At 52.7% G+C, this 27392-nt stretch overlaps 9 protein-coding genes across 9 annotated transcripts; 5 read left to right on the top strand and 4 right to left on the bottom strand.

The window, feature by feature from the left end:
- Positions 1-868: 868 nt before the first annotated feature.
- Positions 869-3266, bottom strand: IAQ61_010417 (uncharacterized protein; the record flags this gene model as incomplete). Its single annotated transcript, XM_066098778.1, has 6 exons — positions 869-1714; positions 1764-1858; positions 1919-2792; positions 2844-2958; positions 3017-3051; positions 3204-3266. The coding sequence occupies 6 exons, from the start codon at positions 3264-3266 to the stop codon at positions 869-871; spliced, it is 2028 nt and encodes a 675-aa protein (XP_065951323.1).
- A 720-nt stretch (positions 3267-3986) lies between these two features.
- On the top strand, positions 3987-4552 carry RPS26 (40S ribosomal protein eS26; the record flags this gene model as incomplete). Its single annotated transcript, XM_003841747.2, has 4 exons — positions 3987-4009; positions 4064-4191; positions 4281-4459; positions 4514-4552. The coding sequence occupies 4 exons, from the start codon at positions 3987-3989 to the stop codon at positions 4550-4552; spliced, it is 369 nt and encodes a 122-aa protein (XP_003841795.2).
- A 517-nt stretch (positions 4553-5069) lies between these two features.
- On the bottom strand, positions 5070-5922 carry IAQ61_010415 (uncharacterized protein; the record flags this gene model as incomplete). Its single annotated transcript, XM_003841746.1, has 3 exons — positions 5070-5411; positions 5474-5709; positions 5898-5922. 3 exons carry the CDS (start codon positions 5920-5922, stop codon positions 5070-5072), a joined length of 603 nt encoding a protein of 200 aa, XP_003841794.1.
- A 643-nt stretch (positions 5923-6565) lies between these two features.
- On the top strand, positions 6566-11271 carry IAQ61_010414 (uncharacterized protein). The gene is made up of 2 exons (XM_066098777.1): positions 6566-9782; positions 9831-11271. Exons 1-2 carry the CDS (start codon positions 6826-6828, stop codon positions 10279-10281), a joined length of 3408 nt encoding a protein of 1135 aa, XP_065951322.1. The 5' UTR covers positions 6566-6825; the 3' UTR covers positions 10282-11271.
- A 1056-nt stretch (positions 11272-12327) lies between these two features.
- Positions 12328-15588, top strand: IAQ61_010413 (uncharacterized protein). The gene is made up of 8 exons (XM_003841744.2): positions 12328-12461; positions 12658-12938; positions 13001-13210; positions 13272-13427; positions 13479-13578; positions 13742-13863; positions 13915-14016; positions 14066-15588. The coding sequence occupies exons 2-8, from the start codon at positions 12711-12713 to the stop codon at positions 15251-15253; spliced, it is 2106 nt and encodes a 701-aa protein (XP_003841792.1). The 5' UTR covers positions 12328-12461; positions 12658-12710; the 3' UTR covers positions 15254-15588.
- A 138-nt stretch (positions 15589-15726) lies between these two features.
- Positions 15727-16521, bottom strand: IAQ61_010412 (uncharacterized protein; the record flags this gene model as incomplete). The annotated part of the gene is made up of 1 exon (XM_003841743.1): positions 15727-16521. The coding sequence occupies one exon, from the start codon at positions 16519-16521 to the stop codon at positions 15727-15729; it is 795 nt and encodes a 264-aa protein (XP_003841791.1).
- A 1059-nt stretch (positions 16522-17580) lies between these two features.
- On the top strand, positions 17581-19509 carry DHH1 (DExD/H-box ATP-dependent RNA helicase dhh1; the record flags this gene model as incomplete). Its single annotated transcript, XM_003841742.2, has 4 exons — positions 17581-17857; positions 17915-17996; positions 18052-18648; positions 18697-19509. The coding sequence occupies exons 1-4, from the start codon at positions 17814-17816 to the stop codon at positions 19507-19509; spliced, it is 1536 nt and encodes a 511-aa protein (XP_003841790.1). The 5' UTR covers positions 17581-17813.
- Positions 19510-21227: 1718 nt separating this feature from the next.
- IAQ61_010410 (uncharacterized protein) lies at positions 21228-22376 on the top strand (the record flags this gene model as incomplete). Its single annotated transcript, XM_003841741.1, has 1 exon — positions 21228-22376. The coding sequence occupies one exon, from the start codon at positions 21228-21230 to the stop codon at positions 22374-22376; it is 1149 nt and encodes a 382-aa protein (XP_003841789.1).
- Positions 22377-23284: 908 nt separating this feature from the next.
- On the bottom strand, positions 23285-26851 carry IAQ61_010409 (uncharacterized protein; the record flags this gene model as incomplete). Its single annotated transcript, XM_066098776.1, has 1 exon — positions 23285-26851. One exon carries the CDS (start codon positions 26849-26851, stop codon positions 23285-23287), a length of 3567 nt encoding a protein of 1188 aa, XP_065951321.1.
- Positions 26852-27392: the final 541 nt, after the last annotated feature.

The following is a 27392-nucleotide window of genomic DNA, read 5'->3' as shown; positions in this document are numbered from 1 at the left end:
GCCGCGTCGATGGAGTCAAGAGCGTGGGCGCAGGCGCAGCAGGCAAGGGACTGGCGACTGCCCAGGTGAGGCGGCGAAGGTTGGCTGCGTGTGTGTAGGTGCGCGTGTGACGTGGACGTGGGCGTGGAAGAGGAAGAGGAGGAGAGAGGAGCGCACTGCAGCTAGAGTAGATTATGCACCGTGCCGGAAGTTTCGCCTGGTGGTCGGTAGACGGCAGCTTCGTGGGCTTTCGTGGGCTTCGTGGCTTCGTGGCTTCGTGGACTCGTGGGTTTGTGGCTTCTAAGAGAGAGGATTGTTGTAGCAAAATTGCTGATGTTTTGGCGGGGCTTCCACAAAAATGTTGCCAACAGCCAGGCCAGCCTAAAAAGTTCAAACATTGGGAAACCAGGGTGCGTGTTGAACAGCGTCAGTCACCCCGCTACCGAATCCATTGGCTAGTCTGTGCGTCAACCTCTCGCCTCCCGACTCCCCTCCACCCCCAACCCCCCGACCAAACAGCCATATGGCCGCATATACTTTCACCGCCTCTATCGCCATGTAGCTGTCTTGTGACGTAGTTTTGGCCCCCACAAAAGAGACAGAGATATAGAGTACACATGTGTGTATGTGTGTCACAGCACCTACATGTATAAAAGAGCTTCCATGCATCGATGGTGAATGGTCTCAAACTGTCTGCTTACGTGCGAATGATATACACCATCAATCGCTCGCTATGACTACCAACGATGGATATCAAATACCAACAAAGGGAAGTGCAGCCCACTTATGCATCGCTGGGCCAAACGGAGTCTACTCAAAACAACAAAAGAAATAGACCACCACCCTCACCTCCAACATCATCGCTGACCATGATCTCTCCCCAAAAAATCTAACGACTAGTCGAACGACCAAGGATGAACACACCAACAATAACCACCGCGAGGACACCAATGGCACCGGGAAGGAGCAGGTCGTTTGGTACACCTGGGATGACCTCAGCCTGTTCTGCCCGAGGTACCGGCTGGTTGCGACCCCTCGACCTTGGCTTGGCCTCTTCCTCCTCTTCCTCATCAAAGAACTGCTTTCGCTGGCGGAGCACCGAGTCTGGCGGCGTAGCGGGTTTTGCGAGTGCAGGCTGAGGATTGACCTCGGCGGCCATGGGTGGCTTCTCCGGGTCATGCACGAAAAGATCGACCTTCTCGCGATGAGCTTGGCGTGACAAGCTGATAGCCTCGTAGAGGTCGTCGTAAGTTGTAATCGAGACGGTGTCGCCTTCGTTGTCGAGATAACTCAAAGCAAAGCCACCCTTGGAAATCTTGCCACCATCGAATGTCGGACAGCCTCCAATCGAGTCCACTTCGGCGCCAAGCTTGCTCGCCACATTCTGAATAAGCTCCTCAATGCCGGCAGACGCGACGACTTGCAAGCGGTGCACACGCCCACTGGGGGCCTTGAACTTGAAGGGAAATGGTAGATCCTCCAGCGGTGTGGGCGGCATACCCGCTACGGCCGAATGCGACGGTGAATCACCGTGGTGGGACGCTGAATCGCCAGGAAGAACACTCTCTCCGCGGTCCAGCAGATTAGGGCGATTGTCATGAGACATGACTGATCGGTGATCATGGACGCGGCTTCCCCCCTCGCCAGACATCATAGACTCGGTTCCGTCATCCATGGAAAGCCAAAATTTATTCCAGGCTGGGCCTTCGTTGTCGGTGGTGCTGATATTGTTGATCTAGCGTCATGTTAGTTGAGGATAATTCATAGTTGTCTGGTAGGCCTACCTGATCGAGAGTAGCGTAGGTCAGCTTGAGAACGTCGACCATGCCAACAATCTCGCCGGCATCGCTCATGACAGGTAAATTGAGGTAATGGCCATCTATGCCATATCAGTATCAATATATCACAATACAAGGCGGCGTAATATTGCTCAACATACCATGCATCTTGCGAAGAGCAGACTGGATGCTCATGTCCATCGGCGCAAAGTCAGGATGAGGTGTCATGACCCTTACCACGCTGCAAGTAGCGGGGTCAAGACCAGCAGCAATCACGCGGAGGACGACGTCTTTGCTCGTGAAGATACCTGTAATGGAACCCTGATCTTGCACAAGGACAGCAGTGGTGTGATTCTCTTTCATCAGTGCCGCAGCCTCCTTGACCGAGGTGCGTACGGATACAGTCGTGGGTGGCAGGCCGGTCAAGACAGACTCCAGAGTAGGCCCAGACATCTTCTGGCGGATGGCTTCAACATAGGAAATAATCTGTTGTGGTTGACTTGATCCCATCTCGGCCTGAACACCCTCCAGAGCATCGTAGAGCTTACGCGAGGAGCTGTACGCACGCTCGAGCTTCTCCATGGCATCGTAAAAGCACTTTGTGATATCCAGAATACCAGAGATGTCATGATTCTCGTCCATAACAGGCAAATGGCGGAAGCCTTTCCGTACCATGAGATCGAGGGCATCTGTAGCGCTTGTGTCGGTTTTCGCACAAAGGGGGTTCTTGGTCATGATCTCCTCGATGGTCACGTCGCGTGCCTTAATTCCAGCTCCTACCACTCGAAAAGCAAGATCTTTGGCGGTAAAGATACCAGCAATGCGATCGTCTTCGTCGGTGACCAAGACGCAGTCCTCCCTTTTCGCGGCCATCAGCTGCGCTGCTTCTGCGACGGTAGTATTTGGTTTGATCTGAAGCGCTGGGCTAGGCTTGAGGGCTAGAACTGTGCCTGGTGGCGCTTTCTTCGAAGGGCGCACTCGTCCACTCTGGCTTTTCTTCTTGTTCAAATCCGTCTCGATTTTCCGTCGGATGGCCTGTTGTCACGATAAGCTTCGGTCTGTCCACATGTATCCAGCGAAGCTCACATCATCCCTCTTCGACATTTTCGCCCTACTGGCGCTGAGAGAGGTACCAGCATCGCTCTGGGTGACTTGGGAGGCATGGGTTTCGAGAGCGGGACGTGGGATTCCAGACGGACTACTGTGGGTAATGTGAGGTGGCTCAGGCTTGCGATTCTTGGGAGTACCCCGCATCGTACCGGTGTGCGACATGTTGGCAGAGTTTACAGATTCCCTGACGCTTCAGAGAATCTTGTTGGCTGTTGAGGGACCAGTAGGATTGAACTCAGCGGCGTTTGCGGAGTTGTAGAAGGTGGTTGCCAGGGTCGACAAAAACAATGCACAGGGCCGCAGGCAAGCGCCGAGGCCTGGATCGCTAAAAGTCACCAGACAGCTCACACCGCCGCCATGCAAGGTCGAAATTTGCTGCAAAACTTCTTCACGCTGCATGGGTTCGAGGGATGTTGGTCATGGATATGGTTTACGACTATTCTCTACCTTTAGGTACATATTACGGCTCGAAAAATGATAAGCGTGTCCAGACTTGGAAATTGACTTTGTATAGCAGAGGATGTAAAGCGTATGGATTCAATGTTACTCGGCCCACTAGATCACGTTTCCTTTTCAACGCCCAACGCATTTCGTGACTCCAGCTTAGCATAATGCAGTAAATTCTACTGTTGAAAAAAGACTGAATGAGATCTGAGATCTGAAAGAATACCTACCTACCTAGGTACTTGCTCGACTTTGCGTCAAAACTGCCTAGTGATGAACTTTCACCTCACTCCGCAAATCTGGTCACGATGTGGCCAGTGAAGAATGACACAAGGAAAGAAAACAAAAGTCGCGCCATTATGTGCTAGGTACATTCCACCCAAATGTCGTCTCATCTGCATACCTACACAACCTCAATAGAGTCCTGTCACGTCAACACCTGGGCATGATGGAGCGGGGCTCTGATGGTTAGCGCGCCAAGTGATAAGATTAGATCTCGCTACGCCCACACCTGCAGGCGCGGCTATCGAAATTCACCTTGAAGCTCGACATCCACGACCGACACCCACGACAAACCCCAACTGCTGACTTTTAGATTTTACATCTTCGGTACGCGTCCTCGACTACCACGAATTACGAATACATAACTCACGAATTACATAGAATCAGCCCATCATGGTCAAGAAGCGAGCATCCAAGTATGCAACACTGGAATATCCAAGCAGGAAAAGGCAAAGCTAATATCTCCATAGCGGCCGTAACAAGAAGGGTCGCGGCCACGTCAAGCCCATTCGCTGCAGCAACTGCTCGCGATGCACTCCCAAGGACAAGGCGATCAAGAGATTTACCATCCGCAACATGGTCGAGTCCGCCGCCATTCGTACGTCTTCACTCGCAAAACGCTACCCGCCACCCTCGCGAACAACGAGCAATTGCACATGCAAGGACTATAACTGACATGAAGGGCAGGTGATATCTCCGATGCGTCCGTCTTCCCTGAGTACACTGTCCCCAAGATGTACCTGAAGCTCCAGTACTGCGTTTCCTGCGCCATCCACGGAAAGATTGTCCGTGTCCGCTCGCGCGAGGGACGTCGCAACCGTGCTCCTCCTCCAAGGGTCAGGTACAACAAGGACGGAAAGAAGATCGTAAGTATCCTTGGTAGAATCATCTCATGGACACAATGTTTACAGATATTCCAGAACCCTAACCAGGCTGCTGCTAAGACCACCACCGCTTAGACGAAGTTGACGGGCATGGAGTGATTGATCTCGGCGCTTGGGTGTGGGTCCTAGGGTTCTTTCGGAATCTCATACTGAAAATGCATGAACCATGGAATCTGGGGCAACTAGGTGTGACGATTCATGGCTGCAGGCTTGCCCGGAACGGCTGCGATGAGCACCAAGGGTTAGCTATGAACTTGTAAACGAATATCCAAGTCGATCTGCATCCGACTCCTTCGCATTGTGGATCCGTGATGTTAAACCCGGCAGCTCCACTCGGGGCGATTGATATCACGTAGGAACCGAGCACGATGGCGAGAGCATCCCAGCATGTGGAGATCTTGTTTACGCCCAGGCCTATGTGATTGCTAGACTGGCGGCTTTTCCATTGTGTCTTCATGTGACCAATTCATTGTAGTTCTCTGCTTGAATCTGGAATAGCCATTGGGTATCAAATATTGCATTGGCCATCTTTCCAATGATAGAGGAAGCCTTAGATCATACCCGCCGTTGAATTACCTTACGCTATTATCTCTCAGTTATTGCGTTTCTTACCATCGCCCAAATCGCCGTCATCATCCTTTGACATTGCCATACCATTCACAGGTTCCGGTTCGGTCGTCTCCCAGTCTACAGCGTTCTCGTCCCAACGCTCCAGTTCTTCGTCAACCGTAGGTCTGACAACGCCAGACTCCTGACCGCCAACACTTTCTCCAAGCTCGATATCTCTCTCCTCGTCTCCTGCTACTGCCGTGTAGCCCCTCGCGGCGCGCTTGCGCTCCAGCATACGTTTATGATACCAATTACAGGCTGCGATTGCAAGAAGCGAGCCGGCGACGTTTGCTACAATATCATTGTAGTCAAATTGGCGGTTGATCTGCATCATCCTCATCAGCGCCCATACATCTTGCCTCGTATTTGAGAAGAGTAGCCACGTACTGGTAATAGCCCTTGTACAACCTCACCAGTTATTCCCAAACCCAATGTGCACACCGTGAAGGTTAACTGCAGGACCTTACGCCTGGAAGTCTCCAGTATCCAGTAGAAGGAGATTGTAAGCAGGAAGAAGGCGACGAAGTGAAGCACTTTGTCGGACTGCTTGTAGGTTGGGATGGAGTAGTCGGGCGGTGAAAAGCGGGCAGCGGCGGAGATGAAGACCAGGCCGATGAAAGCAGCTATAGTATGTTAACTACATGCTGGCACAGGCCGTGTGGACCTGCTTGAAGGGGGGTAGAGAAGCTGCTGGTAGCAGTCATGCTGGGAGCATATGCAGCGTGCGTGCTGCATCGTTGCTGGGATCGCGGGTCTTGGCTCAGAGGCCCATGACGTGTGAAGACTGCAAGAGTGTGTGTACTGTACGTACCGGCGAAAGGCTTTCGAATCCGCATGATGGGGAAATGGAGTGTGTGGTGCTATAATTGGAGGTAGGGCATGATCTGCGGACTAGGATCGAGAAGAGGGTCTGGGGGAAGTGGGCGTGGATTTCACCGCTCGCTCTGAGCTGGTCAGTTGGCTTGTGGGCGGAGATGGGCCACGATGTGCGTACGGCATGTAGGGTGGACTCTGGCCAACTATGCCGTATTTGGTCACGTGCATTTGCGCCTCAGGGTCTGCCCGTTGTGTGTACATGTGGTCATTATGGCAGTTGTAGGCAGTCCTATGTACGCTGCATGGATGCAGGACTAGGTAGACAGCCATCACCTTGAGGAGGAGTTCATTTCTGGGCCATTTGCTATATGATTCATAGTCACTGTTGGATGCAGGGCGGCATATAGTGATTCATGCTCAGGATGTGTCTACTACACACATGCCTACTTACTGTCTGTCCTCCAGCTTATGCAACAACGACAACAACAACAACAACAATAATAACAACCCACAACCACCACTGCCACTAGCAAAATCCAGATTTCTGGCACAAACTGCCAGCAAACTATGTGGGGGCCCCAGGGCATTTCACATATCAACGTGCGTGGGAGTGATCTGAGGTGTAGTCTGGGGTTTCTGCCGTAGCGTGCTGTTCACGGCCACTAAGGATCGCTGCGCTTGCTTGAGCTTAGTCCGACTTCCAGACGTCCTCTCCTCATCGCAAGCCGGCTGCACCTGCACGTTCGGCCATCAAAGGACGCGCGCCCACATCGGATTCCATCTCGCAGTCATCGGCTATCCACTCGTTCATAGCAGGGCGTCTCCCATGCTAGCTTTCATCGCATCGCGACACCTGTACGAGGTTGGACGTCGCCCCCAAGGCGGCCCTTCCCTGTGAGGGCCCCCCCACAAGCGACACGGCCATGTCCCTCGCCGCATCCACACATCGGCCATCTTCACGAGAACGCCCAAGCCATGCACGCTACCTGCATCAACCGCCCAATGCGACTCGCCTGCGCACTCCCAATGCGACCCTGAACGATGAGGCCATGCCATCCGCCACCCACGCGAACCCCCTCCCTCACGCGGACATGACCACCGACGACGACCCCCAGACTGCGCGCTGGCATGAGCAGTATCTGCGCACCGAAGCGCGCCTGAACGCGCTGCTGGGAGGCCACACCCAGAACCTCACCGCCACCGGCCGTGACAATGGAGCCCCAGCATCGGCCGATGACGCTCCGGCGGCGCATGACGCGCGCCCGGCCGTGACTCCAAAGAGGCCAACGCGAGCCATCGACGAAGACGACTATGGCGATGACGACGAGGAAGAAGACGAAGAAGACACCCATACCTCACCGCTGCTTGCAAAAAGCGCCCTCAACGGCCTTGCTGGTGCCGCCGCCCCCGACACGCCAAGCCATCTTCATGTACCATCCATGTCGAACAAGTCAGGCATAGATCCCCAGGGCACACCATCCTCTGAGCAGCCCAAAACCTCCGACGATGTGCGCAAGAAGCTGCAGCAAGATAAGAAAGCAGCAGAGGATGCCGCGAAGAGGAGCTTCCACACCCTCTTCTACTCCCTCGAAAGCGACCGAGACGCGATGTTGGAGCAGCAAAAGCTAGATGAGCTGGACAGACAGGTAGAGATCGAGACATCTGGTCAGCCTGCCAATGCTCCGACCAATGGAGCCGTTGCTGCCCCCCAACAAGGCACACTCAGCAACACGAATCTTGGCGCTTCGAGTCTGACGCTCAAACATCTCATATCCCGAATAGATGCGCAAAGAGACCGGGTACACGCGACCGATGCTCAATTGCGAAGTCTCATTAGTGAAGTCCGCAAGAATAGGAGCAAGTGGGCGAATGAGGATCGTGTCGGGCAGGAGGAGCTATACGAGAGTATGGAGAAGGTCTTGATGGAACTCAAGGCGGGCGAACATGCCCATCCCTTCTTGCAACGCGTGAATAAGCGGGAAGCCCCAGACTACTACAACGTTATCAAGCACCCCATGGACATTGGCACGATGATGAAGAAGCTCAAACAGCTACAATACAAGTCGAAGAAGGAATTCGTCGATGATCTCATGCTGATTTGGTCTAATTGTCTCAAGTACAATGCCGACCCGAGTCATTTCCTTAGGAAGAAGGCACTTCACATGAAGAAGGAGACCGAGAAGCTTGTCCCCTTGATTCCAGATATTACTGTTCGCGACCGTGCCGAGGTCGAAGCAGAAGAGCGGAGACTGCAGCGCAGTGGCGATCTAGATGCAGATGGGGCGGAGGACAGCGAAGATGAGGAGCCCATCATGGCATCACGAGGCCGCAAAGCTCCAAGTAAAGGGGGCAAGGGTTCAAGCGCTGCGAGAACAGCGCCTCCAGCAGGTCTGGAGGACACCCCAGGACCTGAACCCAAGCCACCTGTCCCGTCCATTAACAATGCTGTTTCGAATTTAAAGAACGAATTCTTGCGTGCGGACTCAGAAATGGAGGGTAGCGTGAATGGATTTGCCACTCCCCCGCCCCCGGGGACTTTGACGCCGTCAGGAATCAACAGTGTCTCGAAGAATGGTATCAATGGCAGTCAGGCAGACCCTTCGGAGGCCGACGGTACGGCCGTCTCTTTTAGTGACACTCTCGAGGAGGAAGCTGATCACGATGATCTCGAGTTCAAAACATGGAAGCAAGTGACGAAGAAAGACCGTGCTATCATTGCCTCGGAAAGACACCGACTCTTCCGTGACGATCACCTCCAAGCCGACGAGCCAGCTATTCTACGAACAAAAGCTGGTATGAGAAGGTGGCTTCGCCATCGAAAGCAGGCCATGGAGGAAGAGTCGGCAAGCGGTTTGACTTCAGTACCAGACGGCAAAGACGGCGTGCAGGCCACAGCAGGCGAGTCTCTTGCCGAGGGTATCGAGGGCGAAGAAGAACGCCAAATCCCAGACTACTACGATGCTGTTTGCGCCATTCCGGATCTTACTGAACGACTCCAATGGGTCGAGGACGCGGAAGGCAACGTGGTACAGCAGGTTGAAGAATACATGCGTATTGTGCCAGCAGGTCAATTCACAGCCCCTGACAGCGCTTTATCGCACAGGATGGACGCCAACATCCAGTCGCTTCAGGACACAAGGAAGATCTGTTCAAAGATTGGCATCGTCAAACAGATGCAGCTCCAATCGCAGCTATATCAGAACCAATTCCAACGATACGAGCCTCAACCGTTTATGGAAGCCGATATAGAACCAATGGTCGTCTCTGAAGACGGTCCTGTCATGGCGCCTTACGTCTGTCGCGCAGCGCTACAACGGAGCGTGGGTAAGATCTTCTACCATGCTGGCTTTGAAGAGTTCCAACCGTCAGCTTTGGATGCGGTGACGGATATTGCGGCCAAATTCTTCCAAAATCTTGTTGCTAGTCTTGGTGTCTATCGCGAGACACCAAAGATGAGATCCGATGCGCCAATTACTTTGCCTAATGGAGAGACGACCAACTGGACTCCTCGCTTCAACCAAGAGGAAGCGGTGCTACACTCTTTGCATGCAAATGGTGTCGATCTCGAATCGTTAGAGACCTATGTCAAGGACGACGTTGAGCGGCTGAGCAGCAAGCTGGCAGGCATGCACGAGCGCATGCGATCCTACTATGCCGAGTTGCTTCGACCTGCCATGGACAACGTCGGTGCAGATGGTGCTGGTGCCTTCAACGATGGCAGCGAGCAATTTGTTGGTGGAGACTTTGCGGAAGACATCGGCGAAGATTTCTTCGGTTTCAAGGAGCTTGGGCTTGATAGGGAGTTTGGCCTCACCTTTAGTGTACCACTGCACTTGCTACAAAACAGGGTACATAATGCCTATGCCAGGCAAGACAACAAGTATGCATCATCCCACCTACTCAGGCAAAACTATGCTAATCTTGATAGTGCGATTGCAACCACCGGTGTGGTCATGCCCGAACCACCCAAATTCGAGCCCGTCAACATTCACACCGCAGAAAACCAGATTGGCCTCGTTTCCAGCTGGCTTCTCAACAAAATCCACGACAATAACAGCCAGCCCCTCATCGAAGATGATGACTTGCCACCTAAGCAGCGTTTCCCCAAGCCTCGTCTCCCTCCTACGGGTAAGATTTCCAGTCCTCGCAAGCGGCCGCTTCGCGAACAGCAACAAATGGCGCGTAAGAAGCGGAAAATGGATGAGGAGAAGGATGAGAATGGCAATGAGAATGGCAGTGGTGGTTTTGTAAAGGGCCTCGGCAAGCCAGTGGGGAAACTAAAACTAGAGCCCTCGCAAAAGGAAAATCATGGTGTGCAGGAGCCAGAGAAAGATGATGGGAGTGCGCATGGGATGCCCAGTCCACCAGAATCTTTTTAAGGAGTTATGATGTTGGGGTTGGGGATCCTGAGGGGAATTTTATTCCTTTTTGTCCGGCTTTCCAGCATTTGACATATGGAGGTGGAGCGATCGCAGACTGCTGGTTAAAGCGGTGCGCTCGCGATCGTTGGCGCATTTTTTTTACTCGGGCTCGCGTCGAGTTTCACATTGTAGGCCCAACAGGTTTTATGTTTAATCCTCTTTATCTTTTTTTATTTGAATTACCAGTCTCTGTTTTCTCGATATGTAATTGCCCGTCAAGTCTCCAAGGGCTCTCGGCGTGAAGAGCAACGGCTGGTTTCGTCAAGCCTTTGCTCACACGGACCCGGGTTTTGCACGCGATTGCGAGCTTGATTTTGTCACTTTTTCTTCTTCTTCTTCTTCTTCTACCTGGCTCACGCGACCATTTAGCTTCCACGCGGTGGTCGGCAATACCTTGTCTTATCAAATTGCTTCTCACTTGCTTTTCTTTTCTCGAGTCAACAGGGGGTCTTCGTCCTTGTATACCCCCAACCTCGCATCCGTCCGCGCACCATCATCTTCCCGTCCAAAATCTATCAGAAAAAATATTAGGGTTCATACGCGACGAAATAAAAGACGGGGGAAATGATGATGTGAATTTGAAACTGGGGTTTGGCGGTGGTATATTGTCGGTTCTGGGGTTCCTCTCTTCTCTCTTTGTCTTTCTCTTTTTCTCTCTTTATCTGAACTTTTTCGGGCTTTTGTATATAAAGCTTGTGTGAGTGTGTGAGTGTGTTGCGGATAGGTTTATGCGCTAAGATATGCGGGATTTTGGGGGCGCTTGTGGTGCGGTACGGTTTAAAAATTGAGATAAGAGTTGGGTGAGGTATTTTCGGGTGTGCGGCTATGATGGGGTTGGGTTGATTTGAGTTGGTCAGTTGGGGCGTAGAGGGGGGAATGATAAATATTGTTTAAAGAGGAGTTTATTTATTTTTGGCTGCTTTTTTTATGCATGTGTTATGTGTTGATCATGTGTAGTGTTGAGGCTTGATTTGCGTGTAGTATAACCTTGTTGCTAGATATGTGGTAATTTGTTGGCTGTTAGGACGAACTGAATGAACATGAGATGGAGGAGACTGAACTTAATGAAGGAATAAGGAATAACACGGCAAATACTAGTTGGTGGAATGTGGAAATGTTGTTGCCTGCTTGGACACCGAACAGTCTTGCCACAAGGTGGAGAGTTGATATTTCCAGTTCTCTAGCGTCTGGTCGAAGTTATTCTCATCACCATTCCCTGATATTTCTGCACTGGTGCAAATACTTTACTAAATGTATACAAGTTAGGGTCGTTAATCAGAACAGACTGCATACGAATTTGTTGGTCAACATATGCACACTTCACAAGAATATCATGCTGACAGGAAAATCCACAGCCAGCCATGTTTGCAGTCATCGAAGACTGCCGAATTGTGGCTGGAAAACACTGTTCGTCCGCAGTACCAGTATGTGGATAAGGCAGAGATGGGCTGTGTCTTTGCATGATGATGCCATACGCGGTGGATCAGCAGAGTATAGTGAAAACTTCTGGGTTCGGGTCCCGCATACGCAAGCGGTCTATGCAGGTGAACCTCGAGTTGTAGTGGACGTTTTCACAGTGGCTACAATCTCGTCCCACAAGCAGAGACCTGTTATAGCCAGCTTATAATGTAAACAGGTTTCGTCACGAGTCTGGTGATTGCAAGTTACCAAGTCCTATCGTGACCATCGACATGGTATTTACGGGACTATTTTTTGTACCACTCTTCAAAAGTCCATTTAGGCTGTGGTCAAACCAAAGTATATGGGCATCACAATCACAAATCAGTCTTCTGGGCATGAGAAAGCTGCGACGGAAAAACAGCCTGTCAATGCCACTGGATCATGACGAACAATAGACTTGACATGACATCATCTGTACCATTAGGAATCGCAAATGTGAAACCTGTGGCCGATGTGATGAAGTAGACGCGACTGGGTAGCCGAGCTGAAATTGGACATTGCTTAGTCTAGCGCATTCTCTCATTTCTGCGACGAACCTTCTCATTCCGCTCACACAAACGGACGATAACCACCAAGTATCGATTCGCATTCGATTCGACAAAAGACCATTTCACTGTGAGTAGTTGTCGCCCTAAGCTAAGTTCTTGGCGACCTCTTCGAAAACTAGTTTGCCTACGGTATGTGCCACGAGACCGTCGATGTGGTCCGATGGACGACTTGAACCTCTCTTCCTTTTGTCACTTTACTCCAACAAACCTCACACCCACAGGCCGCTTGCTGCACATAGCTGCACCACTACCTGTTGGATTCTGTCGCGAATCTTTTGATTGAAATCATTGACACGCGTTGGTTCTAATCAAGTCGTTCTTGCAGACATTTACGCGGTTTGTCTTTCCGCCAACTCAAAGATACGCCGCAAGCGCTTCATGGCGCCCAACGGACGCAAAGCGTCCCAGCGGCGCAATAGACATCAATCTCAAAAGAGCTCCTGCCATTCGTGGCTCGAGACAAATGGGAAAGCCGAATTCGACAAATGGAGGCTCGACAATCCGACACAAGAAATCTCATATGAGGTTTGGAAGAAATCGGAACACGTCGAAGGCCTCTCATTGTTTTTTGCGGCTGCCGACATCCTCAACGAATCTGATTCTAGTGTAAGTGCCAGATTGCGATCTTCATCAAATATTGGGTAGTCACTTTTTTTTGACACTGAAAGGACGATGATGAGAATCTTGAGCCAGAGGAGGTGAAACCTCGTCCGCACCCGGTGCGTACTCTATCGGCGCGCGAACCGAAGAAGAAAGTGACGGTGAACGACAAAAGACCTCCGCATGCCGCATTGTCGGCAATTCCAGCCGCGCATGCGAACTCTGACGATTTGAGCCCAGCCAGCAAAAGGCAGCGCAGGGCGAAAAAGTCGTTTCTGGTACGTTGATGATTTACATGTCACGTAGTACAATTCATGGATACTAATACACCTGCGACAGTCTGAAGAGACCGTTGACTCAGATAGCCATAGCGATGGCCAACAAACACCATCAGTTGGACTCGTCAAGCAAAATGGCGCAACAGCTCCAGTACCCACCACTGCTGTCAATGGAAAGCGCAAATCTTCTGGTCGCAAGTCTAAGAAGAAGTTCCTTGTAAGTGTCACTGAAGCATGACAAGAATACCCCATGCTGATTCTACCTTAGTCAGAGGAGATAATCTCGCCAGAAGATGAGATGGATGATCCCATGTCACTAGGGGAAGTCGTGCCTCCACTGATCGCATCACCTCTACCAGTCCGCCCAGGTACGTCATGCGCTCGACATAGTTCTGAGATTGCTGGCCCCGCATTCTCGTGTTCTCTCAACAGCTACAAGAGTTTTGCGACAGTGGAACAGTTACGATGTCCTGCATTCTCGACATGGATCGCGTGTGCCAATTTTCGTTCACATGCTAATTCGTGGAACAGCACCAAAGGCAACGGCCAGGTCAAAAACCACAGCGCAGACTTCAGTGCAGAATCCCGAACCGCCGAAGAAGACGCATATTATCAAGCTCATCACCCGAAAGACGCCGAAGAAGCCAGATTCTGTAAGTCCGAGATTAGATCAATATTCTTTTCGCTCTGCTAAGTCGCACCAGCCCGAGCAAGATGAGCGCATGAAAGTTACAGTGGCACCAACCTCAGCCACAAACATTGCTGCGACAAGCAAGCCCAGTAAAGCATCCAGAAATTCGAAATCTGTAAGTGTAGTTCTTGATACGGCTGTTCCATGTCGCTGAATTTCATCAGGTCGAGGTAGAAGAACTATATAAGACTATCCAAGGCACTAGCACAACCGAGAGTGCTGGTCCAACAATTGATGCCAGCACTGTTGCACCAAATCAGACTCCCACTCAGTCTGTAGAAGCAGGAGCAGATTCGGCCGTGAATTCGCCCAACCCAACGGACCTCTCAGCTTCAGGTACACGGCGTGGTCTTCGCACGCGCCGACCTGCACAACAACGCCCATACTATCATGATGCCCAGCTTTTCGATGACGTCGAACCTAACATCTCTAGCCCGGGCGGCCCATCCACTGCATCTCCAGAACTACGCAGCAGACGTGCGTCCGCTGTGTCCTTTGTCAACAAGCCCTACGACACTGAATTGCTTGCGCATCTTGACGCAGAGGCTCTCGCCATCTTGCAAGACGACGCCGAAGATGAGCCAGTAGGTGAACGCCGACCTAAGACCTTCAAAGGCAAAGGCCGGGCCTGGAAAAAAGAAGAATCAGACGAAGATGACGAGTTTATCGTTGATAAGAAGAAGGCTGCAAAGGCTGCAAAGGCTAAAGCTAAAAATCAAGCTCCTACTGTGCCGAAGAAGAGGGGCCGGCCGAGGAAGAGTGCGTTGCCTGAGGACATGATACTCGACCGTTCAGAACTGCCAGGAACCACATCCGCGCACAATTCGCCTGCTCAATCACCCTCGCCTGCCACCACCGTCAAGGAGGGAGCGAAGAAAGGGCGCAAGCCGTCTCGCAAGAGTCTTCTCTCTGCCGAGATCATCGAGGACTCGGACAGCGACATCGACGCCAGCCTAAACACGGTTTCTGCACGTGCCGAGTCGACCGCTGCCTCAACGCCAAAGTCGAAGAAGGTGGCCAAGGCCAGGAAGTCAGATCAGAGTACGACATCTAGGAGCTCTGTGCGCCCGCAAGATGATGTCGGGGCTGTTGAGCCAATAATTCAGTCAACAACACCGGTTAGCACGCCGCGGAAGAGTTATAAGCCAAGTGACATGATGGATGGTAGGAATTATACGCCAATGGGTATGCCACGCAGTCTGAGATTGTCGCTCTCAGATACGGTGGAGGGGGCCAAGGAAGATGTCGAGGTTGCTGGCGATGAGCCTCTAACAAAGGACGACAAGATGGTGGAAGAGAAGACTGTGGCTGAGGAGGAAGTGCTCTGTAAGCTGCCTACTGCTCATCCATAGGCCGTGTTCCTACGAAACGTGCTAATCATGAATCACAGAGAAGAGCAGGCTTCGGAAACATTGACGTCGCACGGCGGATTGAGTTGCTTTTGGAAGGGCTTACTTGCATATCGATTGCGTTTCTATGGGAGTTTTGTTTTCTTTCTTTATTGTTTGGGTTGCGGCAACGCCATGGCGCTTGGTGCTTGTGATGCATAGTCTGCCTGTAAGGAGGGAAGACGTTTTTTTTTGCTTGGAATGGGATAGAATTGGTTGGGGTCGAAGATGCTAATCGGGGATCATCCGTTGTGCGAGAGAAAAGGGAATTGAATACCGACACCATATATTGCACAGATAAGCTGTTATTTTTTGCCTCCTCGTGACTAATTATACAAACATGTCTTTTCATATCTAAATATTTGTGTCTACGTAGCAACATTCGTCACGTACGATGTAGGCTGGTGGTCTCATGGAATCCAGACCACAAATTCTGCTTAGAACCTCAGGCCCCTTAGCCTCGTAAAGTAGTATACAATGCCAAACGCCGACCCGCCAAGATGCCCTGCATGTCCCACCTTCGACGTTTCATCGTTGAGATAGTAGCCATCATAGGCCGCATAACCCGCGACGAGGGCCCACATGGGAACTGGAATGATACCATACAAGTGGACTTTGGCCGAGGGCATCAAACAAGCGGCTACGCTACTAATCCCCATGACGACACCTGAAAAGCCCAAGCCACGCACATACTTTCTGCTGAGGGGATTCCGCTCCTGCGCATAGCGATTTGCCAACCAGCCAAAGGAGCCGCTGAGGCCGCTGCCCATAGCGATGACGAAGTAGCGAGTCGGAGTGATGATGGGGTGTCTAGCGAGGAAGCGACCGAGGAAGAAGACGGTGAACAAGTTGCTGAATATGTGGCTGAGGTCGATATGGGTAAACGTACTCGTGAACAAGAGCCACCAGTGGCCCTGGCGGACATCATCGAGGTTGAGCGACATGTTGCGGATGAAATGTAACCAGGGTTGCTTGTTGCCTTGCCTGGCTGCTTCTCTGACATAGATGGCGTAGCCGAAGACGGAGACGTTGACCGCCATGAGGGCGTAAAGGACTCGCATGTTGGCTTTTTCGTGGGAGGCAAAGGGGTTGGTTTCGTAGGATCTGGAGAGGCGTGGTCGCGGGGGGATTTGGGTGCGGGGATAGAAGTTTCGGGGGAGGGGCCTGGGTCTTGAGGGGGTGAAAGAGGGGAGGGACCGCAATGGTCGTGTTTGGCGGAGGAGGGCGGACATGATGATGTGTCGCAGTGGTTGTTGTCTTGTCTTTGCAATGGTCCAGGTAAATTTGAATGGACTGAATGGATTTTATAAAGTAGATTTGAATTCTGGCGGGGTTGATGATATCTGAGCCCTTCAAGAGGCAGTTTGGATGTCAAAGTTCGTGTGTGTTGTGACGGTCCTGGTGAGTATGGAGGACTGGATGTTGGAAAAATGATAATTGGAGATGTGGCTGGATGGGAGACTCCAGGAAGGTTTGATAACTAGCAACTTGTGTATCTGCCGGTTTGTTAGTATCGTACCATGGGCGATATCATGCATGCTGTGGTAACTACAAGGGTGACTTTTGACGTGACTCGTACCTAGGTACTAGCCTACTAGCGAGTAATTTTGGACTGAAGTTGGGTTCCACACGAAGAAGATTCTATGTTCCAAGCCTTGAGAGACGAGATGATTCGAGGTCTCAGTGTCAGCGCAAGAGCTGTCTTGGTGCCATTCACAGAGGCAATTGGCGAGGTGAATGGATGCCTCGCTCCCCCAGGGTTGACAATGGGTGAGAGGGAGAGAGAGTGAATGAATGGGCAGGGCGGTAACAGCCGACGTCAGACAAACGACCCAATGAATGAATGGATAAGGCACGGACCCCTGCCCTCTCCACCAACCCTCCAAGTTCCTGCTGCTGCTCCATAAGAGAGATTGCTCGTCCCACGCCCACCACGACAAACCAACACTCAACCTCACCTGCAGTCTGCACGAACCATTTTGCACCTTATTCCCTCTGCAACAAAATCCCCCCTACTCAAGCCCGAATCAGGTCCTTGCTGCCGTGCACATTAAATCACGCGCAATTCCCAATCTATCCTTCGCAGACACACCCACACACACATCTGCACACACCCAACCACACCGAGGCGAAACCCCCATCAACAATAGCCTGTCTATCTCCACCCAAGGCTGCCCCAAGCTCTTTTGACGTAGCAGAAGCCAGCACATACAACATATATACACGCGATTGCCGCAAGTCACTAGGCAATCAACCAAACCCCTCGCCCGACGGAACCCCCCCCCCCCCCCACCTTGCTCGACACCACGCCACAACACACCACCACCACCACCACAACAACAACAACAGCCACAACCACTTCCTCCCCCACGAGCACTCACCGCCATAACCCTCCCTCTTCTCTCACACCTCAGATTTGCCCAAGTCGCAACTGCTGCCCACACTCCACCCGCGTCCCCAACTCTGATCTCCTAGACTTTGACGTCTGATCACTCTCCTCCACCGACGGTGGACCCAAATCACAATGACCTCAGAAATCACCAACCAGATGGCGGCGACGAATTTAAAGTACGTGGAGCAGCCTTAGCCTGGCCAGGTTCACCTGTGCATACTGACAGCCATTAGCAGCGATGCGGCACCTTCAGCAGGCGCCAATTGGAAAGAAGGACTGAAAGCGCCTGCAAAGGATGCGCGGCCACAGACCGAGGTGAGCACTCTCAACACTCCACCGAGTATCAAGGACGAACGCTGACTTGGCATAGGACGTCACCGCAACCAAAGGCCTCGAATTCGAAGATTTTTTTATCAAGCGCGAACTCATGATGGGCATCTTTGAAGCTGGGTTCGAAAAGCCATCGCCTATCCAGGAAGAGACAATCCCAGTCGCGTTGACTGGCCGAGATATTCTCGCACGAGCCAAGAATGGCACGGGAAAGACGGCTGCCTTTGTCATTCCCACACTCGAGCGCGTAAACCCAAAGATTTCCAAAACCCAAGCTCTCATCCTTGTTCCCACCCGAGAGCTCGCTCTACAAACATCGCAAGTATGCAAGATGCTGGGCAAGCACCTTGGCATCAATGTCATGGTCTCGACAGGTGGAACGGGACTCAAGGACGATATTATACGACTAAGCGATCCGGTGCACATCATTGTGGGAACACCAGGCAGAATTCTCGATTTGGCAGGCAAGGGCGTGGCCGATCTCTCGGCCTGTCAGACCTTTGTCATGGATGAGGCTGACAAGCTCTTGTCCCCAGAATTCACTCCGGTCGTGGAACAGCTTCTTGGCTTCCATCCCAAGGACAGGCAGGTCATGCTTTTCAGTGCCACGTTCCCAATCGTGGTGAAGAGCTTCAAGGTATGCCCATTCCCTTTCGTTAGCATGGATATTTCTGACTTTGCATAGGACAAGCACATGAACTCACCATATGAGATCAATCTGATGGACGAGTTGACTCTTCGCGGTATCACGCAATACTATGCCTTTGTGGAGGAGAAGCAGAAGGTACACTGCCTCAACACGCTTTTCAACAAGCTGCAGATTAATCAGTCCATCATTTTCTGCAACTCTACGAATCGCGTCGAACTTCTCGCGAAGAAGATTACTGAGCTTGGATACTCTTGCTTCTACTCGCATGCGCGCATGCTCCAGCACAACCGAAACCGCGTCTTCCATGACTTCCGCAACGGCGTCTGCCGAAACCTTGTCTGTTCCGATCTCCTGACTCGTGGTATTGATATCCAAGCCGTCAATGTCGTCATCAACTTCGATTTCCCCAAGAACGCAGAGACCTATCTGCATCGTATTGGTCGTTCTGGTCGTTTTGGCCACCTTGGATTGGCTATCAACCTTATCAATTGGGAAGACCGCTTCAATCTCTACCGTATCGAACAGGAACTTGGTACGGAAATTCAGCCCATTCCTCAGGTCATTGAGAAGAACTTGTACGTGTATGAGTCTCCGGAATCCATCCCTCGTCCCATGTCCAACTCGCAGCGGCCCCAAGGCCAACCGCAAGACCAGGATGGAGTGCGTGGCAGCTCTAACCAGAGCTCGCGCGGCAACTATCGTGGCGCACGTGGTGGCTCTGGTCAATTCCAAGGACAGCGTCGAGCCCCTTCCCAAAACCAGCCGGGCCAACAACCTCGACCTTCGAATGGCCAACAGCCTCAACGCAACCCTAGGCCTCAGACCACTGGCCCTCCTCAAGCATCTTAATCTGATATAGCTGGGAGAAATGTTGGCAACTGAGCGGACGTTGCCATATGGGTGATTGTTATTTCGCTTTCTCATTCTAGGGTGTCTTCGCTCAGGTGCCATGTGGTTGCATTGGGTTTCTTTATCCTATCTGCACATACGGAGTTGTTTCTTTCTTACGGTTACGGAGTCGCTCACCGGCGAATCGATACGAGATACCTGGTTTTCCTTTACGGGGCTAACGAATCGATGCATCGGCGCGAACGGAGTCTCTTGATCTGGACCGTTCTATATGTACTATATACCTTCGTCCGTCTGGTTCGAATTTTCTTGGTTCTACTCCTGTCGGTTGGCCGGACTTGCCGACTTATATCCTCTCGGCGGCTACAAGTCGCTCACCACCAGGGGCACTTTGCACCTCCGCGTTGTTCTTTTCTTACTATTCTCATTTCAGCAGCACCCAATGTCGGTTGTATCTTGCAAAAGTCTGGAATTTTTCTACATAGAGGTTCTCTGATCTCCCGAGGATCGCTTTTGTTCGACTGGATTATTGCCGACACTTGCTGCTTTTCCAAACGACAAAATTGGAGCTGTGTTGCTCCTTCACGCACTACCGCCTTCGGTCCCTCACGGGGGGTCATATCGACTCAGTCTTGAACGCCCCAAACATTTCCAGTTTCTACTCTCTCTCACAACGCTGGACCGCCTGGCATATTAGGTCCTATCACCCTCCCTTGAGGTTCCTCTTCCCACGGAAACCTCATTTTCGAGCGCTACTATTTTGGCTCACATCAATGTTGATCATCTTCGCACCTACACAGCTGCGAAGACATGGATCAGTCTGGCCCGTGTGTCTCAGCTTCCATTTCCGCAATCTTTCCGAATACGCGCGAGCTGAGGTCTCTTGTTAACCATCAGGCTGTACTCGCCGCGTTAGACCTCGCAATAAGAAGTGATGAGTCAGCGGTCCAGTAGAAGAAAAACATCAAAAACGAATATCTATTACCGATAAATCAGAAAAAACATCAAGGCATATTTGGGGCCTTATGGTGTGAAGACAGGGTGCACAAACAGTCTGTCTGGCGCTCGTTATAATCCATGTAGCTTCCGAATGACACTCTTTCTACCTTGGATCTTGTATTGTACCCTAATTGTGAAGTGGGTCCTGTCAGCTTGTGATGATCGAACACTTTTCAGGTATGTCAAACTTTTTTGCTCTAGCCATCTTCACGCCCGCTTCGAAGCAGACACAAATTGGCCAGTCCCGCAAAGGCAAAGTTTCACATCCCTTGGTCGTACAATCACACCTTTACGTTCAAGTGCGCGTCCAGACGATTGGCATCCCGCCACCGTCATTCACTTTCACTTGCTCATGCCCATCAATAGACATGTCCTTATTGCTACCCAATGAGTAGCTTTTGTGCGCACACAGTGTGAATTAAAGAGCGCTCCAGAATAGCGACCGCACTCTGGCATTGTGCGTCTATGCGGGCGAATACCACTGACACGACACAATGAGACAACTTCTTCTTATGGATTAATATAAGTCTAGACTTCCAATCCGAAAAATTTCACTCACTTTTCTTTTGCAATCCAGAGCACGAGATCACTGTTTTTGATCTTCAATCTCCCTGTCAACTCTTCGACACAACCATCTCATCCACTCTCTGAGATTTTGAGATTTTCGTAAAGACTTTCACATACCTAACAAACTCCCGATATTCTCCGTGCAGACAACAATGCGTCCCACACCCTCTCTACTCGCAATCACAACGGTGCTAGCCACCCTCTCCCTCGCCGCTCCCACCGGACAAGAAAAAAACACAACCACATCTCCTCCCTACAAGCTAGTCGATGACCTCTCTTACACAAACTTCTTCACCGCATTCGACTTCTTTTCCGGCCCAGATCCGACAGAGGGCTTCGTCCAGTACCAAGACCGTGAGGCCGCCATAGTCCAGAATCTTGTCGGCTTCCTCAACGACACTCAGTCCGTCTTCATGGGTGTCGACTACACGACCCAGGATCCGCGGGGCCGGGCTAGCGTCCGCCTGGAATCTAGAAAGACGTGGAATCAGGGACTGTTGGTGGCGGATATTAGACATATGCCCGCCAGTATTTGTGGGACGTGGCCGGCTTTCTGGCTGTTGTCAGGGAAGAACAAGGATGGCGGAGAGCAAGATGGCGAAGAACTCCCCTGGCCCACGGGCGGCGAAATCGATATCCTAGAGGGTGTAAACGACTACACAACCAATGCCGTAACCCTGCACACCTCCAAGGGCTGCATCGTCGACAACTCCACCACCGACACCACCCTCACCGGTTCTACAACCGACGCCTCCACCCCAATCTCCTTCACCGGCACCCTCAAAACAGAAAACTGCGACGTCGACGCACCGGGCCAGGTTCAAAACGCAGGCTGCTCCATTCACGCCCCTGCAACCCTTCCCCTTGACCCCCAGCTCCAACCGCCCCCATACACCCGCACCCCACTCCCTTCCTATGGCACACCCTTCAACACCGCCGGCGGCGGCATCTACGCCATGGAATGGACAAACTCCTCAATAAGTATCTGGTTCATCCCCCGCACCTCCACCTTCACCCCCTCCACCCACAACCTCCCCCTCCACCCCGACCCTTCCTCCTGGGGTCCCCCTCTCGCACACTTCTCCGGCTCTGGATGTCCCCTTTCCACTCGCTTCAAACATCTCAAGATCATATTTGATACGACGTTTTGCGGGCAGTGGGCTGGTCGCGAGTGGGAGCGCGGCGGGTGCCGGGCGAGCACGGGGGTGCGGACTTGTGAGGAGTATGTGTGGGCGCATCCGGGGGTGTTTGAGGAGGCGTATTGGGAGGTTGCGGGGTTGGGGTGGTTTCAGCGGGGGTGATGGTGGACGGTGTGATGGGTGGTTTTGGGTTAGGGAGATGCTGGGGGGCGGGGGGGGGGGTGCGTTTTGTGTGTAGTGTGTGTGAGAGGAAGGTGGTGTATAATACATGAACGTGAATAATTACGATTGTTGCAAGGATTTCTTTCTCATGGGGATACATACATACAACATACCATTAACGTGGTAAGCCAAAGCACGAATACTTTCACCCTTGTTTCCTATACCAGATGCCTGAAACTCGTCTCCGCACGTGATGTCCATCTCTATAATCAACACCACAAGCCCTACTCACCCCGAAATATTACCCCCTTGTTCCCCTTCCCCGTGGAGAAAAAATCCCCCTCCTGGGTAAACGACCCCCGTGGAGAGAAAATCCCCCTCCTGGGTAAACGACATCACATATCACACATCACCACAGCATGACCATGACTCCCCAACCGCACATCCAACCACCATCCCACCAAAAAACCGGACACGGGATTGAGCAAAATCAAGGCAAGGTGAAAACGGGAGGTGGAGAGGGAGATGGAAAATGTATATAGCAAGTATACGCACCAAGAGTATCTGCAGTCAAGGGCATTCATGCCTGATCTATGCCTTATTCCATGCATACACCATCCGTATCCCATAACCCCAAACCCATCCACATCTCAAAGCCCCAAGCCCAAACCCCCCGGCCGATCCATTCACCCAAGAAACAAAAACCCTTGCATCCCCATCCCACGCCAAAAACAAAACACACAGACCACGCCCAAGTCCAGCCCCTCCGCACCCAAAACGGCCCGTAGCAATCACTGTTCAAACAAGCGCAAACATGCCGCCACCCAACGCACAACGCCCAAACCCAGCAAAAAAAAAACCCCAACACCCCAACTCCACCCCAATACAAAACCCCAATGCATAAAATCTCAATCAATAGTAATGACATCTGATTTACTCTGCCCCGGCTGTCTCGAAGGAGGTTGCGCTAGTGCCGAACCAGGCGGAGCCGAGCCTGGGGCGGGGCGATGTTGTTGAAGTTGTTGTTGCGGTGGTGGAGGGGGTGGTCTTTGGTTAGGAAGATGAGTGCGAGACTGGTGTTGGAGTTGTTTTCGATGTTGGGATTGAGCGTGGGAGAGGGCCAGGGTGTGGTTTTGTTGTTGCTGTTGTTGATGGTGGAGGTGTTGTTGTTGTTGGCGGTGTTGGTGTTGTTGTATGCGTTGTTGGTTTACTTGCTGCTGCTGCTGCTTTTGTTGCTGTTGCTGTTGCTGTTGCTGCTGCTGTTGCTGCTGCTGCTGCTGCTGTTGGTGATGGGCATGTTGGTTTTGCAAGTGTTGCTGCCCTGGCTGTGCAGTATTCATCTGCGCTTGAGAGGCCGGTTGTTCCGGCGGGGGGGCTTTGTATCCGCCCTCCATTGTACACTCCAGCACACAGGCGTCGAGCTTGCGTAGCGCATCGGGCACGGCGTCTAATTCGGCTACCATGCCGTTTCGCGTGCCGAACCAGCCTGTGCTCTTTGTGCTGAAGAGCTCCTTGAGCTTGGCCTGGAGGTCGTCTAGACGACGGTGGCCGGGTGTGCGCTCGGGACTCGGTCGCGTTTCCTGGCCGCGAGTGCGGTAGTTGTCCTCGATGAGCCAGAAGACGCTGTCGTCTTTGGGTTGGAGACGCATGTCGAAGGTGCAGACTGGGTTCTCGTACGTCAGTCTGTATTTGAAGAGCGAGTGGACGTGCACGGCGGGGTTCTTGACGTTGCCGGGCGTCCGTGTTTCCAGTTCGGCGAGCACTTTGAGCATGGAGCGGGTGAGCATGAGCGAGGTGCAGAAACGATCTAGTCCGTTTGTGTCGCTGCCTTCTAATGAGGCGGGGAGGCCGGGCATTCGGTCGTTTGCGATGGCGGTCAGGAGATGTAAGATGCGGTAGTGTGGATTTTTGGGGGACATTTCAACCGTGAATTCATTCTCCGAGGCAAAGTTGATAGCGGCGACCAGTGGTCCAGGGCCGTACTCAAACTGCACCCTCTGCAAGGAGGAGGTACCCAGACGCATCCGTCGTTTCTGGAGGGTTGTGGCAAAAGAGCGGAGACGGTTTACATCACGGAGGCGCGCACGTAGTTCGTCGAGGATGTTGTGGCCAAAGGGAGTGGAGAGGAGGATGCGGAAACGGCCGTCTTCCGAGAAGCTAAAGGTCGAGGGTGGGGATGCAGCCATGAGTTTTTGCATGTCTGCGGCAGCGGATGGCAGCATGCGCCCACTGGCGATGTGCCAGACGTGCTGACCTCCTGCTCGAAGTCCCTCACAGTGAACGGCCACGGTGGACTCGAGCCAGGGTTGCTCGTCAGATCGCGTGACTATGAGATCCGAGGTCTGTATGTGGAGAGCCCATCCGCGAGCAACGTTCTTGGTGACGGCGGATGTGCTGGCGCGCGCGAATTCGTATCGAAGGCTGCACGACTTCTTTTCCTTGCTCAACTGTCGTGCTGTCACACGGAAGGAGATGAGTTGCACAGCGACTCTGGCAAGGCTAGCCAAGGTCTTTCGGTCAACGGACAATGAGCTTCCCTCTGGTCTCTTCATCTTGATCTCTTCTGCATATTCGACAGCAGAACCCGTCGAATTCAACTCCAAGACCCACCAAGACTCGCCGTTGGTGTCTATGATCGCACCGAGCGCCCATTGCGCCGACCAGCCGCGTGGGCAGTATAGCGAGTACTGGATGACATCCAGATTCACAGCCTCTTTGACCACCTTGGCTTGCAATGTCCGTCTCGATACTGCCTGCCATCCGAGCTGGCTGGCTACACTCTGAATGGAGAGCAGTAGTGACTGAGCCAGAGCTTGGGTCAAGATGTGACCAATGGCAGCTGGCTCCCGACCCTGGTTGAAAGCATTCTCTGCGCGTGCTGTGGTAGCATTCGCCGGCCTGAGAAGGTAGCGGCCAGTGACGGGTTCCAGTGACATGGTAATCGAGTTGGACTTTGGTCCCAGGGTGGTCCTGAGCCTACAGTCGGCAGGTTCTGTCTCCGAAGTCTGCAATTCGACACGCAACTTCAACTTGATGCTCTCCTGGGTCGCTCGTAGTATGTCGTTGGTGTGGCGTGCCGTGATTTGCTTGACGATTCGTTCCATGGACAAATCTGACCAGTCCAACGACAACTCGGCGTCCTTTACTTCCTTGCCCTCACGAAACCAGCGCGCTTCGAGCGTGGGCAGTGGAGGACCCCGCCACGAGACTTTGCCATTTTTTGGCCTGTTGTGAGATACACCAATATCGATCCAGTTCTTCTTCCCCGGCCTATTCATCCAGTATTGTACAATGAGCTCACGATGAACAGGCTCCACTTTGAGGGATGCGGCGCGGCCTAAACGGACAAGCCCGACCGCCTGTGATCGGAGCACGGAGATCTTGTGCGTGAGAATGAAGTTTTGCAGGTAATCGAAGAGGCCGGACAGGCCGGATTTGCCCAACACCTCGTCGGCCTTGTACTTGAGCGTCATGAAAAATGGACTTCCGACGGTGATGACCGGGGCGGGAGAGAAGAGTAGGCGTATGTCGATGAAGGACCACTGCGAGGAAGCATCTTCGACAAAGGAGATGACATCAAACTCGAACTCGTTTGGGATTACAAATGTGGCGCGTCCAGAATGTATCCTCCAGTTTCGTAGATGGCGTGGGAGATTTTCGTGGAGGTTCAGGCGTATGGAAAGCGAGGTGTTCATGTGTTGCAGCAGCGTGAGGGCCTGTTCGGAAGAGATGGGCTCAGCGGGAAGGTAGTCGAGAGCAGGCATCCAAGAGGCCTTGGCCGTGGAGAGGATCTCGAGCGCCGTGTTGATGTCCGGGTTGTTCTCTCGGGCCATGTTGGAATGGATCTTGATGCGCTGAAGTTGTTCGTCGAGACATTCCATGTGCGCGTTTTGCTCCTGGGTCCAGGCGAACAAGTCGATGAGTTTGGAGACATCGTGTGCGGCCTTTTTGCCCCATTCTGTCAGTACAAGCAGTTTGATGAACTTGGACCGATTGTCCTGAGCGAACTTGAGCAGCATCAATTTCTTCCGTTTGTTCGCCTCGGCATTCTCCTGGCCATGACTGCCCAGTCCGTTGGGTAGGGCGCCGTTGGAGGTGGGAGCCAGGGGCAGGTCGGCCATGTTGGTGAGGAGGTCGGTAAGATCATTGTAGCACTCTTGCGCTATCCGCTCGAGCAGGACGGAGAGGGGGTTGTAGAGTTCCGAGGGGATGTGGTGGATTTCGGGAGGTTGTTCCGGGTATTGGTCAGGCATAGAGCCACCTGGCCCAGCCACGGCCATGGATGCGCCATTCATGCCAGCGCCTTGGGTCGAGCGGGCATTGACAGAGGGGCCGGCTGGTGTGTCTCGGCGCGCCTCGATTCGGTCGCCATTGAGCAGGATGCCGTCGCGATCGCGCTTCTTGCTGTCGCCTTCTCGAGCCGCGGCCGCTGGGTTGGGCGCGCTGCTGGAATCCATGATGAGAATGCCTGGCATGCCTCGTGTCCGGTCCTGCAGGCCACCGGCGCCGTCGCCGCTGCCAGTCGCGCGCACCTAATCGCTTCTGTGGCCAGGTGATGGGGCAGGTGAGAATAGACAGGCCTCTGGCGAGGAAGGAGAGGGGCGAAAGGGAAGGTGGGCGCAGGGCCAGGTACAAGGACTTTGATCGATCGCCGAGGGTGAAAGAAGGTAGAAGGTGAGTGCTGGGTGGGAATGGTCGACTATCGCATGGCTGGGGCGTAGATGGAGGCGAAGGGTGCAGTCGCAGTCGGCGCAATTGGAATGGCGCAGAGAGGGTGAGCGAGGGGGGGGGGGGGGGGTTGGCTGTGGTGGTGGTGGTGGTGGTGGTGGTGGTGGTAGGCGTAAAGGCGTTGGGTGACGGGGAAAGGGTGTTGTTGCGGCGGCGGCAGGGCCAAAAGAGAAAGAATGGACGTCGTCTGGCGAGAAGTGCCCAGGCTCAAAGGTTGGCGGAAAGTAGGCGGAAGGTAGGCGGGAAAGGGCAAAAGCCTTGAAGGCCGGAACGTTAGTCTGGTCTCTA

Source organism: Plenodomus lingam (genome assembly GCF_022343315.1).
Source record: "Plenodomus lingam strain CAN1 chromosome Unknown contig_8, whole genome shotgun sequence".
Classification (NCBI taxonomy): domain Eukaryota; kingdom Fungi; phylum Ascomycota; class Dothideomycetes; order Pleosporales; family Leptosphaeriaceae; genus Plenodomus; species Plenodomus lingam.
The sequence above is the reverse complement of the archived record's forward strand: the minus strand, read 5'-3'. Positions and strand labels throughout refer to the sequence as shown.

Coding starts and splice junctions, on each gene's coding strand:
- IAQ61_010414 (XM_066098777.1), top strand. CDS start 6,826: ATGTCCCTCGCCGCATCCACACATCGGCCATCTTCACGAGAACGCCCA. Junction 9,783..9,830: donor TATGCCAGGCAAGACAACAA/GTATGCATCATC, acceptor TAATCTTGATAG/TGCGATTGCAACCACCGGTG.
- IAQ61_010413 (XM_003841744.2), top strand. CDS start 12,711: ATGGCGCCCAACGGACGCAAAGCGTCCCAGCGGCGCAATAGACATCAA. Junction 13,864..13,914: donor CGCCGAAGAAGCCAGATTCT/GTAAGTCCGAGA, acceptor AAGTCGCACCAG/CCCGAGCAAGATGAGCGCAT. Junction 14,017..14,065: donor CATCCAGAAATTCGAAATCT/GTAAGTGTAGTT, acceptor GAATTTCATCAG/GTCGAGGTAGAAGAACTATA.